At 32.5% G+C, this 15,107-nt stretch overlaps 2 protein-coding genes across 3 annotated transcripts; one reads left to right on the top strand and one right to left on the bottom strand.

Annotated features, from left to right (window-relative positions):
* The first annotated feature begins 2,624 nt into the window (after positions 1 to 2,624).
* LOC129911751 (anaphase-promoting complex subunit 15B) lies at positions 2,625 to 3,475 on the top strand. Its single transcript, XM_055989657.1, has 3 exons — positions 2,625 to 2,887; positions 2,959 to 3,046; positions 3,115 to 3,475. Exons 1-3 carry the CDS (start codon positions 2,768 to 2,770, stop codon positions 3,273 to 3,275), a joined length of 369 nt encoding a protein of 122 aa, XP_055845632.1. The 5' UTR covers positions 2,625 to 2,767; the 3' UTR covers positions 3,276 to 3,475.
* Positions 3,476 to 7,037: 3,562 nt separating this feature from the next.
* Positions 7,038 to 14,213, bottom strand: LOC129911749 (RNA-binding protein 1-like). Of its 2 annotated transcripts, XM_055989655.1 has the most exons (5): positions 14,076 to 14,213; positions 13,417 to 13,652; positions 13,208 to 13,339; positions 7,903 to 9,389; positions 7,038 to 7,642 (listed from the first exon to the last, which is right to left on the bottom strand). In XM_055989655.1, the coding sequence occupies exons 2-4, from the start codon at positions 13,623 to 13,625 to the stop codon at positions 9,110 to 9,112; spliced, it is 621 nt and encodes a 206-aa protein (XP_055845630.1). In that variant the 5' UTR covers positions 13,626 to 13,652; positions 14,076 to 14,213; the 3' UTR covers positions 7,038 to 7,642; positions 7,903 to 9,109. The 2 variants fall into 2 exon arrangements, with proteins under 2 accessions (XP_055845630.1, XP_055845631.1); XM_055989656.1 differs by lacking the exon at positions 7,903 to 9,389 and having other exon boundaries at positions 14,076 to 14,210.
* Positions 14,214 to 15,107: the final 894 nt, after the last annotated feature.

Genomic DNA, 15,107 nt, shown 5'->3' with positions numbered 1-15,107 from the left:
GAGTTACAAAGGTAACATAAGCCCTCTTTTTGTGAGAGTTCTTAATCTATCTTTGGTTCTATACTCTGTCCGATAAAAATTGACAGTAGAGGGAAGATAGGGCATTTGCATCTCACTCTGCTTCGCGCCTTCTGGATATGTCTATCACATAAAAAAGCTCACACAGCGATGCCGTATTATAAGAAAATAATGTTTCGAATTGGTACCAGAACCAGCGTTACCATTTTGTCGGTAAAATTTTACAAAAACGAAAAGAATAAATTTTTCGTTTAACACCAAATAACAAAATAAAATAAAAATTTACTCATTTAAGGCGCAGCCCGACCCCACACATGGGTAAAAGTATTCCCCTGTTGAAATGTTAAAATTCATGTTAAAAAGTTGACATTAACTGTTTTCCTACATACACAAAATAAAAAACAAACAGCCACCAACACCACGACAACACATAATGCTTTTTTTTTAGCTTTTACTAAAAAAAAAAGCATTATGTGTAACGTATGTTCTTATACTCACTGATAAATATACCTAGTTTAGTTACTCGTTTGCTTGCGGCTTTAAAGGTGATCTCTTGTTATTGCAAAAAGCTGACAAAACCATATTAATAGTTTTATTAAAAAAAAAGCTTGGGGGCTTTAACCAAAAACACACATATTGCGAACTTAAAACCTGTAAGTTGAGATTCTTTAGAGACGACTACTTCTGAGTTCGGATGAAATAATCTGGTGCATTTAGGTTTCAGAGTTAACCACAGTTTAAAATTCGAAACTGACACATCAATGTTCAGATGTGGAATTTTGTTAATACAAGTAGTACCGTTACCTTCCGCCCAAAGTAACAATTTGACTTGTATAAGGTTCAATGAAAACTATTTTTTTATTTATGTAAGAAGAAGGACAGGTTAGGCAAATCATTTTGGCGCACATTACGGAATTTCCTCAAGACCTTCCTCCACAGGCAATTCACAAGCTAATACCTTGTGACGAACAGCGTAAAACGACCTTATGGAGGCCTTATTACAAAACATTGCATTGGATGAAAGGTTTTTTTTCCAATGCACTAGAAAAATTGAATACTTTTAAGAAAAAAACATTGCATACCTACAAGAAGAAAATATTGCATATTTAAAAGATAAAAACATTGCATACCCTTCTAACAATTTTGCTTCTATAATACTTTACAGAAGCAACAATTGCATCTGTAAAGCTTTATATAACAGGTCTTATAGACGCCTTCTGTCACTTGATAATACCAGGCTTCCTTAGAACGGTTAAAAAAGGTCTTAAAAACGCCTTCTTTAACTAAAAGTTACATGGCTTCCTCTAATCACTTTTAAGAAGTCTTAAGGAGACCTCCTTTCTTTCAAAAATGGTTGACTACGCAAGTCAAGCCTTAACCTAAACCTATAAAAACTATAGGGTCAATGTGGGTAAATGTAAACAATTTCATGTCTTTTTTTTCTTTCGACTTTAGATTTTTTTATGTTTTCACGGAACAACTTGAATGGTATCTTCAAATGCAAATATGAAATGATGGCAATTCTTCTTTATAAATATAAACAAATATTTCCCAAATTGTTTACATAACTGTCAAATATGGCATGTTTACAAATACCCCACCATGTTTATGTTTTTTTTTTGCAAATTCGGGGTAGATGTAAACGGTGGTTTAAAATTTAGAATTTCCTCTTTATCATATGGATAACAACTTGAAAAACGTTCAAGAAGGTATTTGACAAAAACTTTTTCAAATTCCAATAAAAGTTTTCGTTTTCTTCCTTTGATTCTTTATATAGGCGCCCAATATGCATCCTGAGCAGCTCTGAACGTCATATTTTTTGTTTTTTTTTACGTCAAAGACCGATTTTGCAACATCATCCACTGAAAATGATGTTGTTGGCTACTTTAAAATGTGACTCCGTGGCACTTTAGCAATAGTAATTGACTAAAAATACGTTATTTTTATTAAAACCAATAATTTCACCAAAAATGTATGTTTATATTTACCCCCAGAATACGTTGTTTACATTTACCCATTATGAAATAAATATTCTGGGGTAAATGTAAACACATGCAAATCGACATAAATGTGCTGTATTTTAAAATTTGCTTGTATCACATAGAATCTACATCAAAATTAAAAACAAAAAAGTATTTGCAAATTATACTGACTTAATTGAATCTGCAAAAATATTTAATTTTTCTGAAAGACTAAAGACTTGTTTGGCACTTTAAAAAATTATCTTTCACGGAAAATACGCTCGTAGAATGAATTCTTGACAGCTATGAGCTTGACGTATAAGTTAAAAGATACATGCGTCCGCGATTTGTACTTATGTATGCATAAAATAGATTTAACTGAAGCTTGTTATGAGCCATGTTTTCATTTACCCCTGTTTACATTTACCCACATTGACCCTAGCTTGTCGAATCGAAAAAGTTGGACCTTGGCTGTGTGGTCAGGCCTTTAAAGCCGAGGAAAAACGCAAAGTGTTTGGTTAAAACAAAAATCGCTACGTGTAAATAGAGTTTTATTAAAAAATTGTAACGACAAACAAAAAATCTAGTTCTGGCAATGCTTTGTTAACACTTCAAACGTCAAATAATCTATGACAGGCCACCTAGATTCCGATCTGAAAACTATTCGACGTCAAATTTCAAAAAAAATTGTAAACATTTTCCACATAATTTTTATTTCAAATCGAAAAATCAAGTAGAATAATCATTAAAACCAAAATAAATTTTCAATAAAAATAACAAAAAAATCAATGTTTCCATTTTTCCCGTCATTGCGTCCACCAATTGCAAATCATATTTGGTTTGAATTGGATGCCCCCGTAAACGAAGAAGCAGAAATTTTACAATACGAACGAGATCAACATAAATGGGTAAAAAAATTAATTTATTCATATTAATATTCCAACTAAACTAATTCCAAACTTATTTGACATGTTTAAAGATAAATTCCATTTCAAATGCTGCTGCTGATATTCACCCTTTGGGTAAGGTACAATCTCTGCCTGGACCAGAGACAGACGATGAGGACGGTAAGCCTTAAATGTTTAACAAAACATTTTAAAAGAATCATTTTAATTTTGTTTTTTTTGTGCTATAGCAAATGATGAAAGTGATGACTCCGATAGTCATGATGATGATGATGACGATACCAATGATAGAGTTATACCAGCTCAGCCTGAAAGGTCGGCGCTTGGGCTATATTCCCCTGGCGATGATGTTCCCATGAACGAAGAAGGACCATCCGCACAAAATACTTAAATTATTTTATTTTTTTAAACTTATCGTATTATTCTTTTTAAACATTTTGATTTAAATTATGTAGTAAGTTAATTTTAAAACTGAACTAGTTTCAAGGAATTAAGAAAGATTAAAAAAAACATGCTAGATCTTTTTATATACTCGTATGTATCCAAGAATTCCCAATTCGGAATGAAAACTCTCAGAGAAATGCTTTGAAGTTATCAGTCGAGAAAACATTTTGCTGAGGTCTTATTTAGCATGAAAAATCATAATTTTTTTTAACTCGAAGACCTTCTTTTTGCATCTAATAGCTTATGACTTGTTTGCCAAAATGTTCCGGTTGATTTTTGATCCCGAATAACAATTCAGCAACTACACAAACACATCAACCTACTGCAAGAACTACGGCCCAACAATTTAAATGGAGTTGTCACTACGTTCATTCGTTTTTAGAGGGAATAATCGTTTTCTTTTCCTCTTATATTGTGGCATCGTACTGGAATTTGAAGGGTCCAGGGGAAAAACGGCACATTTCCACTATTTTTCAAAAATAAACTAATGATAAGGTCTTGTAGTATTTACTGAGCACTATCTGATGGTATCCATAGTTTTATAAAACAAATTTAAGCCATGCTGAAAAAATAAATAAATTGTCTGCTAAGTTGTATGGAGAACAAAATTTTAAAATGCGTTTTTCTTGAAATGAGTTGGAATGGACTTGTGCTGTTTTTCCCCTGGACCCTTCATTTGTATCTCGAATTGAATCGTGTTTTCAGGCAGAAGACTTTCAATTTTGTTCTTATTTCTATCCCGATAGCGCGCATAAATGAATTACTTCTTAAGAATATGGCAATATCTTATGGAATAACAATTAATTTCTTTGGAGAATAACCGATATTGCGGGGTAAATTTAAACCACTATTCATGTTTTCAAATTTTCTAGGGCTTGAAATATTCTGGGGGAATTTTCTTATTCGGGGCAACGTCGAATGACTATAGGTTTGTTCTATTTCATTTTGGTACAACCCTGTTAAGTCAAATAAAAAAAAGATAAGAGATTTGGGAAATGCTTGAGAGAAATTAATAAGATCTATATGTTTGTCTCATGTTTGCAGAAGGCATAATTACTGGTTATATTTATACGCTCTTAATAAATTATATATAAAAACACATTGGCAATATCCGTACAAAGATAAACATCCTTGTTCTGGAGTAGAATCTAAGGCAATAACTGAAAATTGGTGATTTAAGAGACTGAAATCAAGGTATCGTGAGTTTCAACCGAAGGGAATTTACATTTTTCGCTTAACTAGTTTCTTGTTCGGCACCAAAATTTAAGTGGGAGAAGAGCTGTCAACTACCCAGCATTTTACCTGAAAAAAAGTTGAAAATACCGAGAGATTACAGAGCGTGAACAACTTTTCGCCTGGAACTCAAAATATGGGAATAGTAAAGTTAAATTTTTCCGGGTGGAATTTCGTTCACCTGAAACTCACGATAGGGCTGATTAAGTATATTCAGCCCTGTTGTGAGTGGCGAAAAGATGTTCGTGTTCGGACATCTCCTTGTATTTTCAAATTTTTTTTTCAGGTAATTTGCGAGGCATTCGACACTAAATATTGGTGCCGAACAAGTTTAGCGGAAAATGTAAATTCCCTTCAGGTGAAACTCAGGATAGCTTTTTAAATTCCGGGCGAACAAAAATATTCCGGGCGGAAAACATTCTACGTGAAACTCACAATAGGGCTGATTAAATCCTTAACAAAAAATAACAACAAAATCATTTATATAATTCAAGTTTTTTTGGCACAAAATAAATAGCACATTTCATAAATACAAAAACAAAATAACATAAATTCTAACACATTTAAAAGAAATTAACCAAGTATTTGGTTAGGTAACCGGTAACCCTTATTGTTAATACAGTATCACAACAAAAACATTACTGTTAAAAAAAAAAGCCAAGTTCTCCTATGTTGAAATTATGCTGGCACAAAAAGTACTGAGATGTAAAAGTGTACCAAGTTCTAAAGTTTGGGTTCAAATTCGTATCAATAAAATTTTGATTGTTCTCTTGACAATTTTTCTTTTAATTTCCGATTTTTAAAGTTATTTCAAAAATTGCCAAGTAAACAATCAAAATTTTATTGATACAAATTTGAACCCAAACTTTAGAACTTGGTACACTTCTACATCTCAGTACTTTTTGTGCCAGCATAATTTCAACATAGGAGAACTTGGCTCTTTTTTTAACAGTAATGTTTTTGTTGTGATTTCACTACTTTTTGCAAGGTATGGCTGTAGAATTGAAAATCTCTATATTTGATGAAAATTCAGTGAAAATGGGCGGATGCCACGCCCTCTGGCTGAAATTCTCAAATTTTAAATGTTTTCCTTTGTATAAACTACCAACTCTACTATTCTACCAAATTTCAAGATTCTAAGATAATCAGAAGTGCTCTATAATATGTGATGAAAATTCATCGGAAATGGGCGGTTGCCACGCCCCCTGACTGAAATTCTCAAATTTAAAATTTTTTCCTTTGTATAAACTACCAACTCTACTATTCTACCAAATTTCAAGATTCTAAGATAATCAGAAGTGCTCTATAATATTTGATGAAAATTCAGCGGAAATTCTGAAATTCTCAAATTTAAAATTTTTTCCTTTGTATAAACTACCAACTCTACCATTCTACCAAATTTCAAGATTCTAAGATAATCAGAAGTGCTCTATAATATTTGATGAAAATTCAGCGGAAATGGGCGGATGCCACGCCCCCTGAATTGAAAATCTCAAATTTTCGATTTTTTCCTTTGTATACACCACAAGTCCTATCACCGTGTAAAATTTCAAGTTTCTACGATAACGGGAAGTTCTCCATAATTTTGATGATCTGTCAGTGAGTGAATCAGTCAGTCAGTTACGGTTTTTGAGATTTTCGAAGCCCTATATCTCAGAAACTACTCATCGTAGCAAGCTGAAATTTTGTGAGGAGTTTTGTTTTGACTAGCTTAACAAATGAAGTTTGAAATTTCTAGTATCTTTGGTGTGGAAGTGAGAGGGGGGTCGAAAATGGCCTGAGTTGTTTCCTGTAAATAAGGGTGTAGTGCCAAAGTTGCTAGAGAACTTGGCTGGGCACTACCGTGCCCCTTGATAACTCCGGCGGTTAATAGATGAAAAAAGACTCCGAAATCGTTCAACAGGGGGTCTATTACGTAATACGAAACGAGCGGCAAGTCAACGATACTGAAGTAAACGATAGTCACGACGAAAAGCGATTATGTAAAACGAGAAAGTCGTTTGGCCAAACTAAACAAAAAAAAATATTTTTTTTTTAGGCTCACATGAATTCTACTAGCAAACGTAATATTATGACAGCTAAACGAAAGTTAAACGATAGGTAAATGGCAGTCGTCAAGATTAACGAGTATCGTTGAAGTAAAACGATTATCGCAATACGTAGTCGCATTTCAACGAAAACGAAGTAGTTTCACCGATAATCGTTTTACAAAATAGGGCCCCAGTAACTGAGTACCAAGCTCGTCGAAATTCCTGCCAAAATTTGTCCAAATTTGAGGTATCAGATCTATTAATCGTTTTTCCACGTCACTCTACAAGTTCTCAATAGGATTCAGATCTGGGGACTGGCCCAGCAATTCCTTAACATCGATTTTTTGGGGGTGGATAGCCATTGTTTCACAAACTAGTCTTATGTTTTGGACCCACTACCCACTGACCTACAGAAATTTCTAGTTCAAATAAAAAACAACTAAACATTTCATTTTTGAACTACATTAGTCATTTTTTTTATTTTCCTTTAAACTTACTTATACATTACAAGAGAATTACACAATATTTTTTTTATATTCTAGTAATTAGCTGAACTAGAAGAACTTAAAACTTATTACAAAACTATTTTAATTTTAAAGTTCAGATTTTGTTTTTGTTTCTTTTCCTTCAAAGAAATAAAGTGTAATTTTTTTTTAATTTTTGTTTTTTTTTTTGCATTATTTTTTGTACAATATTCCAAAACACAATATGGGAACATGAGTTTATTTTGTTGAATCAAAATGTTTTTGTTAAAACAAACCTCTGTTGGGTGTGTGTTGTATTTTTTAAAAAATATTTTTTTTTTGCTTTGCTTACTTTGTATATTTTATACTACACGAATTGTGGATTGTTGTATGGTTTTTTTTTGTTTATATTTAAAATTTAATAAAAATGATATATAATATATATATGGGGGTATAAAGAGTACATCATCTTTATGCGATTTGCTTTTGTGTTGTTAGTTTAGCGTCGATCGCGAGAATCTGATCGGCTTCGTCTGTCACGTGAAAAACTCCTCGAACGACTCCTGGAGCGCCTTGGAGAACGGGATCTGTAAATTTACGCAGAAAACAAATAAAAAATAATTAGCAAATTCAAAATCAAAACAAAACAACTGTTATACACATAGAGAAAAATACTGAAAAACAAATATAAACTATGTACTATTTTGTTTTTCGCGCATCCTTTTTGGAAAAGGATCACATAATAAAACTTTGATAAAAATAATTATGAAAGGAAAAAATTAAAACATTTTTTTTTTTTATCTAATATCGAAACAAAATGATATAGTATAAAAAATAAACAACAAACCACTAAAATGATGCAGGTGTGTGGTTCTTTTTTGGTCTTTTTGATTCTTTGCAGAAACTGAAACAACTGACGATGATGAGTAGTTAGCGAGTTGAGCTGAGAACGCGGCGATCAAACGATGACTGTGTGTGTTGGTTGAACAACGGCGATTGTGGCGGGTTGGATGGATAATAGCTAGATTGAATTAGCGGAAGGTATTGTTTGTTGCTCAATTTGTGATTCGATTCAATTGAAGAAGTTTTTTTTTATTCGCGTCAAAAGATAAAAGAAGTACTTTGGTGCTGTATCGGATTGTTGTTTATCATTAATCGCGGCGCATCATCAGGGTGTGTTGTTGATGATTGAATATGCGTGCAGAGATGTGAAGAAGCAGAGATGAGGAGAAGTACCCATATTTTTTGGTTTGGTTTAACAGCGCGGTCGGTCGATGGTGAGTCGAACGGAAGACCGCGATGACAACAAAGACGAGAACGATGCCGAAGACGATGATGAAAACTTCCCTCAATCTCTCATCTAAGTCAGTTTTTGAAGGGAAACTAGTAGTAGTAGTGGTGGTAGTGGTTGTGGTGATTGATTTGGCTGATAGATGTGTGTTCGTTTTATGATGGTGGATGAACTAGAATAAGAGCAGGATCCAGCAGTCGCGTTTGCAAAACAACAAAACTCAAATTAATAATTTTTCAAAAAACAAATGTGACTTATGGATGACTTATGCTGCTGTGGTGGGATGTGTTGGATAGCTGATCAACCGCGCATTCTGTTGGTGGTTGGGTGGAGGAGACATTTCTCTAGATGTTGTCCACCGCAGAAAATTGTTGACACACGCACCGCGCACGCAGTCGTCGGTGACTAAGCTATGATGTTGCTCATAAAGGGAGGAGTAGTAAGTAGAGGTACTAAGTAGTTGTGCTGAAATGCGCGCCCGGTAGTTAGAAGTTTTTTGATAATCACGCGACTGTTGTTCATTCTTGGAGGGTTGTCTTTTTTTTTATTTGGTGGGGAGTCTGTAAGGATGTGGGATTCAGATGGATCATACTTGAAGTTGGTCGCCTTTGATGCGCAAATGTAGTCGACCTTAACGCATCGTTTCCTCCGATGAACTCAAAGGATTTGTTTATTTTTATGTCGATTTTGAGCATAAAATATTTATATTTCAAGAAAACTCTTTTGGCACAGTTGCCATTCAAAAATTAGAACAAATCTCTATTCATGGAGGAAATAATTGTTCAATGGGTAGTGGCGACGTCGGGGATGATGGTGATGTCATCCCCGAAAAATTAGCTTCACAACCACAGCCTAGGAGTAGACACAATTTGGTGCTGAAACTAGCAGAAGAATTGATGACATTGGTGATGGCAGTAGATGTATCTTTGTTGTGATTGTAGTAGTAGTAGTTGGAGTTGCTGTTGGAGTAGGAGCAGTTATTCGTGAAGATGTTGTAGTAGGAGGAGGAAGTAGTAGTAGTAGTAGAACTAGTAGACTTTGCCCTGAAAATGATTATCAGATGCGGCGTTTTAATTTTACTTTTATCAACAAAAAAAAAAAAAAATATGTTTACTCTTAATCAAAATAAACATACAAGTGCTTGATTTTTTTTTTATTTTAATATACACACACGAAACAAATTGTTAAGGTATCATTTTGTCATTAAACAAAAAATCAAAGAAATCAGTGGACAAAAATGGTAAATACAACAAAAAGAAAATAGTTGAGTGTTTTTTTTTAAATACATACACTGGCTTAAAAATAAGTTTTTAAAATAAAAGTAGCCAACTCTGACCAAAATAATACCAATTTTGTTTAATTACTCATAGACTATACAAAATAGAAAGTTACACCGAGAGCAACGAACGGTTAATGCCGTTCCAACAGGAATTTGTGTCCTAAAATGTTTCAAACTCTCCTATTCTACATACATACAAGAATCTTTTTATTAGATTTAATTACAATTTATTAATACATAATTTTAAACTTTGGCATTTTAGCACTGCACTTTTTTTATTTTAAATAATTTTTCTTAAGTGCTGCGCTAAAATTACAATTATGTCAATTTATGTAATTATAATTAAATGTAACAAAAAGCTTCCCCTTAAAGACTACAGCCGTAGCAAAAAATTATTTGTACTCATTTAACTATTAAAATAATTAATAAATTATGTACATAATTTACAAAAATAAATAAGTGTTTCTTATTATAATCACGAAATATTGTAAATATCTAACATCTCATCATCAGATGTAACTAATACTAAAAAAAATACAAAACGCCATAAATCTCTCAATAAAAAAAACTTATTTATTACCAAAGACAATGCGGTTGTCGTAATGTATAAAATAAATTATGCCAATGGGATACAAAAATTAATTGATGATGGTCGATACACTCATGTTAAAAATCCACATAGAAAAATGACAAACGTACGCATGACAACATTGGAAATATGTTGATTTATTTGGTTTTAATTGAAAGCGGAATTTCAAAACATCCCTCAACTGTGTTGATCGTATATACGGTTTGCTTATATTGCAAAAACCTGAATGTGATAGTTTTCGACTAATCATATCAAATAACAATTCGATTAAACTCTCAAATGTCAAATTCCTTTAGAAAAAAAAATAATTTGACACAAAAAAATTCTTTAATGTCGTTTTCGATTGGCTCTCCGGAAGCGTCCGGAATCATTCAGAAGACTTCTGAAACCGTTTTATTGGCAAGAAAATGACAGCCAGAACGCTTCTCAGAAGAGAAATTCTCTTCTCGATTTCAAATCAGAATCAAATCAAGAAGCACTAATACATGAATACTCACACGTCAAAGATACACTCAATCATTGTTTTTTATTATTTTTCATTCAAATTTTTTGCGTTTTCTGAAATTAATTGTTTTATTTATTTTCAAACAAATAAATTAAGCTTTTAAAATATTTTGCAAAACGAATTCCCGATTAATTTGTTGAATATTAGGTACTATTTTCTTCACATATTAATTATTTTTCAAGTCGTATGCCATATTTGACATTTTAAATTTCACAGAAAAACAAACACAAACACAAAAAAAATAGAATTGAGTGGAAGCGATTCAAACTGTTTTATTGGATTTCAGAATGAGTGAATCCTTGAGTGATTCCAATCGAAAACGACATAAGTTTTCAATTAAAAACTCGATTTAACTAACCTATAAATTAAGTGACATACCAATGGAAAGAAATGAATGTATCGTTTCCTTCGATATTACATCGTACTACACTAATGTACCTTTAACTCTTTCCGGGGCAGTGGTATGAAAATCGTACCACCTGTATGTCAAGATCCTAGAAGAACACTTTTTTGACAAAACAAATTACCAATAATATGGCATAGGTAGTCATCGGTAAAAGAAATGAATCGAAGAAACTCTAATAACAAAGAATGGTTTATGTAAAATCAATTCAATTCTCCGTTCCCTCCCCTTTAGACCTTATTTTAAAGACAAATAACAACCGAATTGAGTACGAAATCTATAGAAAGCGTTGACCGATATATATTTATTAATTCCAATCATCATCACTCCCACAAACAAGCCGCATCTTACTACTAATTTTTTTTTTAGTCATATTGGTTCGTATGCAAAAAGAATGAGCTTAAACTCTATCTCACTTTTCAGTACATTTTCAAAATTTCAAGAAAATGAGATAGATCTCAAGAAAATGTACTGAAAAGTGAGATAAGAGCTTAAGCTAATTTTTATTGCATACTACCTATTATAGTTGTGTTCAACGACGATTTTTCTAGATCACAACAGGATAGGAAAGCTCAATTTCGTGAGAAACGTCAGAACAAGCTAGAACAGTCATTTAAACGTCATTTTTTGTCAAAATAAAAAAAAACAACAAATTTGAAATTACATGAATATTTCGTTAATTTTTTCTTTTCGTGTTTTTACTGCGAAAAATATAATTAGAAATTGTTTTTAGTTTTTAACCACGAGCACACGAGAAATATTCGCACAATTAAATCAAAACAAAAACAAAAAATGACAACTTTGCTTTTGATACTTCTCACAAATCTGTTCTAACCTGTTCTGACTCAAAAGCAAAAACAGAATCTAAACAGCGTCAATGAACAGGAAACTAGAACAGTTCAGAACAGAAAAACCTCAATGAACAGCAAAAAGCTGTTCTTTTCTGTCCAGAACAGCGTCGTTGAAAACGCATTATGTCTATGTTATTCTTGACTTTTTCTTTTTTGTACTTACATTTAAAACTGTATTAGTTTTTATTATAACATATTGCCCGTTTTGACATACTTTTATGCCGATCAAAAGTCCAACTAAACCATCGGCCGATATTAGCAAACTCCAAAGTCTACAGTGTGAGGCTCTTAAAGTTAATGTCTTCAAGGTTAAGAGTTGAAATATGCATTCAGAAGCTTTCTTCTCAAAACACACTTTAGTATATGAAGCTTTAAAAAAAAACGTTGAAGCAAAAGCTGTCATTAAAAACGTGCACTTTAAAACAATGGACAACCACAATAGTTCAGCGCGGCACAAGTAATAGCTGGCAGAAATAAATTAAAAAAAAAAAAAAAAAACGAATCGCGACAGTCATTGCAGAAATGAGTTGATAATTTTGAAATAGATTCAACATTTTGCATTTAAACTATTTTACATCAGAATTTGTTCAACTAGATCCCTCAACAAGTCAAAGTTAAATTTTTACTCAAATTCAGCTTCCGCTTCAGCGTCGGCTTCAACTTCGCAATATTTCGTGCAATAGCAAATTCGAAAAGGTGTTAGCTGTAATAAGTCATAACAAGACTTTTGATTCCATGTCAAAAATCCTTTTAATATTATACACGCTGAACTATTCTACGCTTCAAGGCATAATTTTTGTTCAATGGAAATTGAATAAAATTTGATACATAATAGGTACACCATCACTTTTCTTTTTTTTTTTTACTTAACATTTAGAATCGAAAAAAGCAAAGTCTAAACTGTCTGTCGTCGACTAAATATAAACAAATTATGTATTTATAAATAAAGGTTAGCTCATATTACCATGGCCTCAAAAAAAAAAAATTAAATTACAGATAAGAATACACATAACCTGCAACAAAATTTAGCAATCTTCTCAATCAGTTCCTATTTGATAACATAAAACTTCTAGAAATACAAAAGTATTCAAAAACAAACCCTTCAGAGTTGGCCACGTTTTCCCATAATAAATAAATACAAAAATTAATAAACAAAGCTACTGAATTAGTAAATCTCAAATTAATCAAATGAATTATAAGAAAAAAAAAGAAACGAAACAAAAACGAATCATACCTGTATCGACCTCCTCGGCCACCACCACCGCCGCCGCCGCCACCACCGGCGCTACCACCACCTCGTCTTCGATCATCTCTCCTCGACCGGCCAGACGACATTTCAACACGAATTCTAGTTCCACAGCATCGTCTATATAAGAATGTATTGGTGAGTATTGATTTTTTTACATTTTGCAATTTAATTTGAAGAATAATAATCCAACTTACGTTCCATCTAATCCACGGGTTGCGTCCTCGGCATCACGTCTGTCATCGAATTCAACAAAAGCAAATCCCGGTGGATTCCTGGCTACCCAAACATTCCTCAGCGGACCGTATTTACTGAAGGCATTTTCAATTTCATACTTGGATGCCGACGAGCCCAAGTTGCCCACATAGACTTTGCATGCCAAGTCCCACTCCCGATAGCGAGGCATTTTGGAATCAATTTTAACGGATTTATTCTGTAATTAATATAAATTTCGTTTTTTGTTATATAAATTATTACAACACACTTGCATTACAAATTAATACGCAAATTACATTTCTTTTGTAATTTTGAAAAAAAAAAAAAAATATATATGTATGTATGTATACTGAAATGCCAGATAAATTCAAGATGGCCGACCATCAAGAAAAGAAAAAATTGCAAATTTTAATATTAGAAAGGAAAAATTGGGTGTGGTGATGGGTATTTTTTTATTAAAATTGATAAATAATTAAATTAATTCATAACTGAATTGAATAATTTTTATATTTATTAAGTTAATAGTGAAATTAGGACAAACAGAAGTCACCTACTAAATTGAAGGCCAAACTCGCCGTATTGCAAAATTCAATTGTCAAAGATTAATTTAATCAATTTTAAACGTATATTAGGTACTTACAATAAAATATGGGAGAAAAAAAATTATATTATTTTGTATTCTTTTAAAGAATTTTTTTTTTCACTTTTAGAAAAACAGCAGCAGGATGAACTTTCACTTCCACACTTCTTCGACGCAAATTGAAAAATGGCGGCTTTGAATGTAGCTGAAGATGTGCGAGGCGTATATCGATTTTTTTTGGTTTAAATATTCTTCTCCCTCTTTTTTGAGGCGAATTCGTTCGACGTTGATAAAGAAGTGATGCCAAGTGTTACATAATTGAAAGAAGCTGTGTTTATCTCATGAAAGGATATTGAATATCGATCAGTAGCAATTTTGAAAGTTTATCACCGGAACTCAGAAAAAAATAGAAGTGACGAAATAATCGGTAAAATAAGAAGGTATATGATGGATTTAAATACATCTGTATTTCCAGATCTGCATTGAAAGGAGACACGGTATTTATTAAGATTCACAGATGTTGGAGAGAAAGAGAGAGTAGATGAAAATGCAGAGATCTTCATAAATGCGATTATAGGAAAATTATGGCGAAGACGAACATGTTCGTCTTCATCAATGCCTCTCCTTTGTACGTACGGATTTCAGTATCTATCCGCCTTTACTTTTCTGCATGCAGACGTATGTAAATCCAGCAATATAATCATGGAATTCACTATTTAAGTATCGTACCGATTATAATTATCGTTTAAAAGTTATATGGAATGTGTAATTATATGGTCTGTGCACCAAAGTATCCGCTGTAAATCAAATTTAGTGCTAAGGTTTAAAGAAAACCTTAAGATTTTAGAAAATCCGCCTACCAATAATGAATTTAATCATTAGGTATGTTAATTTTGGGCTTCTTGATCTGTTATTTTATATGCAATTAATAAAAACAAATTATGGAATCCTTATTTAATCTCCAGTTTAAGCCTGGTACGCAGTTCACGCAAAATTTTAGTTCCCATACAAATTATCGAAATATTTTAGCCGAGCTAAAATGAATCCCATACAAATTATCGATAACTTGTATGGGAATTTTAGTTGGGCTAA

This window comes from Episyrphus balteatus, chromosome 2 (genome assembly GCF_945859705.1).
Source record: "Episyrphus balteatus chromosome 2, idEpiBalt1.1, whole genome shotgun sequence".
Taxonomy (NCBI): Eukaryota; Metazoa; Arthropoda; class Insecta; order Diptera; family Syrphidae; genus Episyrphus; species Episyrphus balteatus.
Note: the sequence above shows the minus strand (reverse complement) of the source record. Positions and strands in the feature narration are given on the sequence as shown.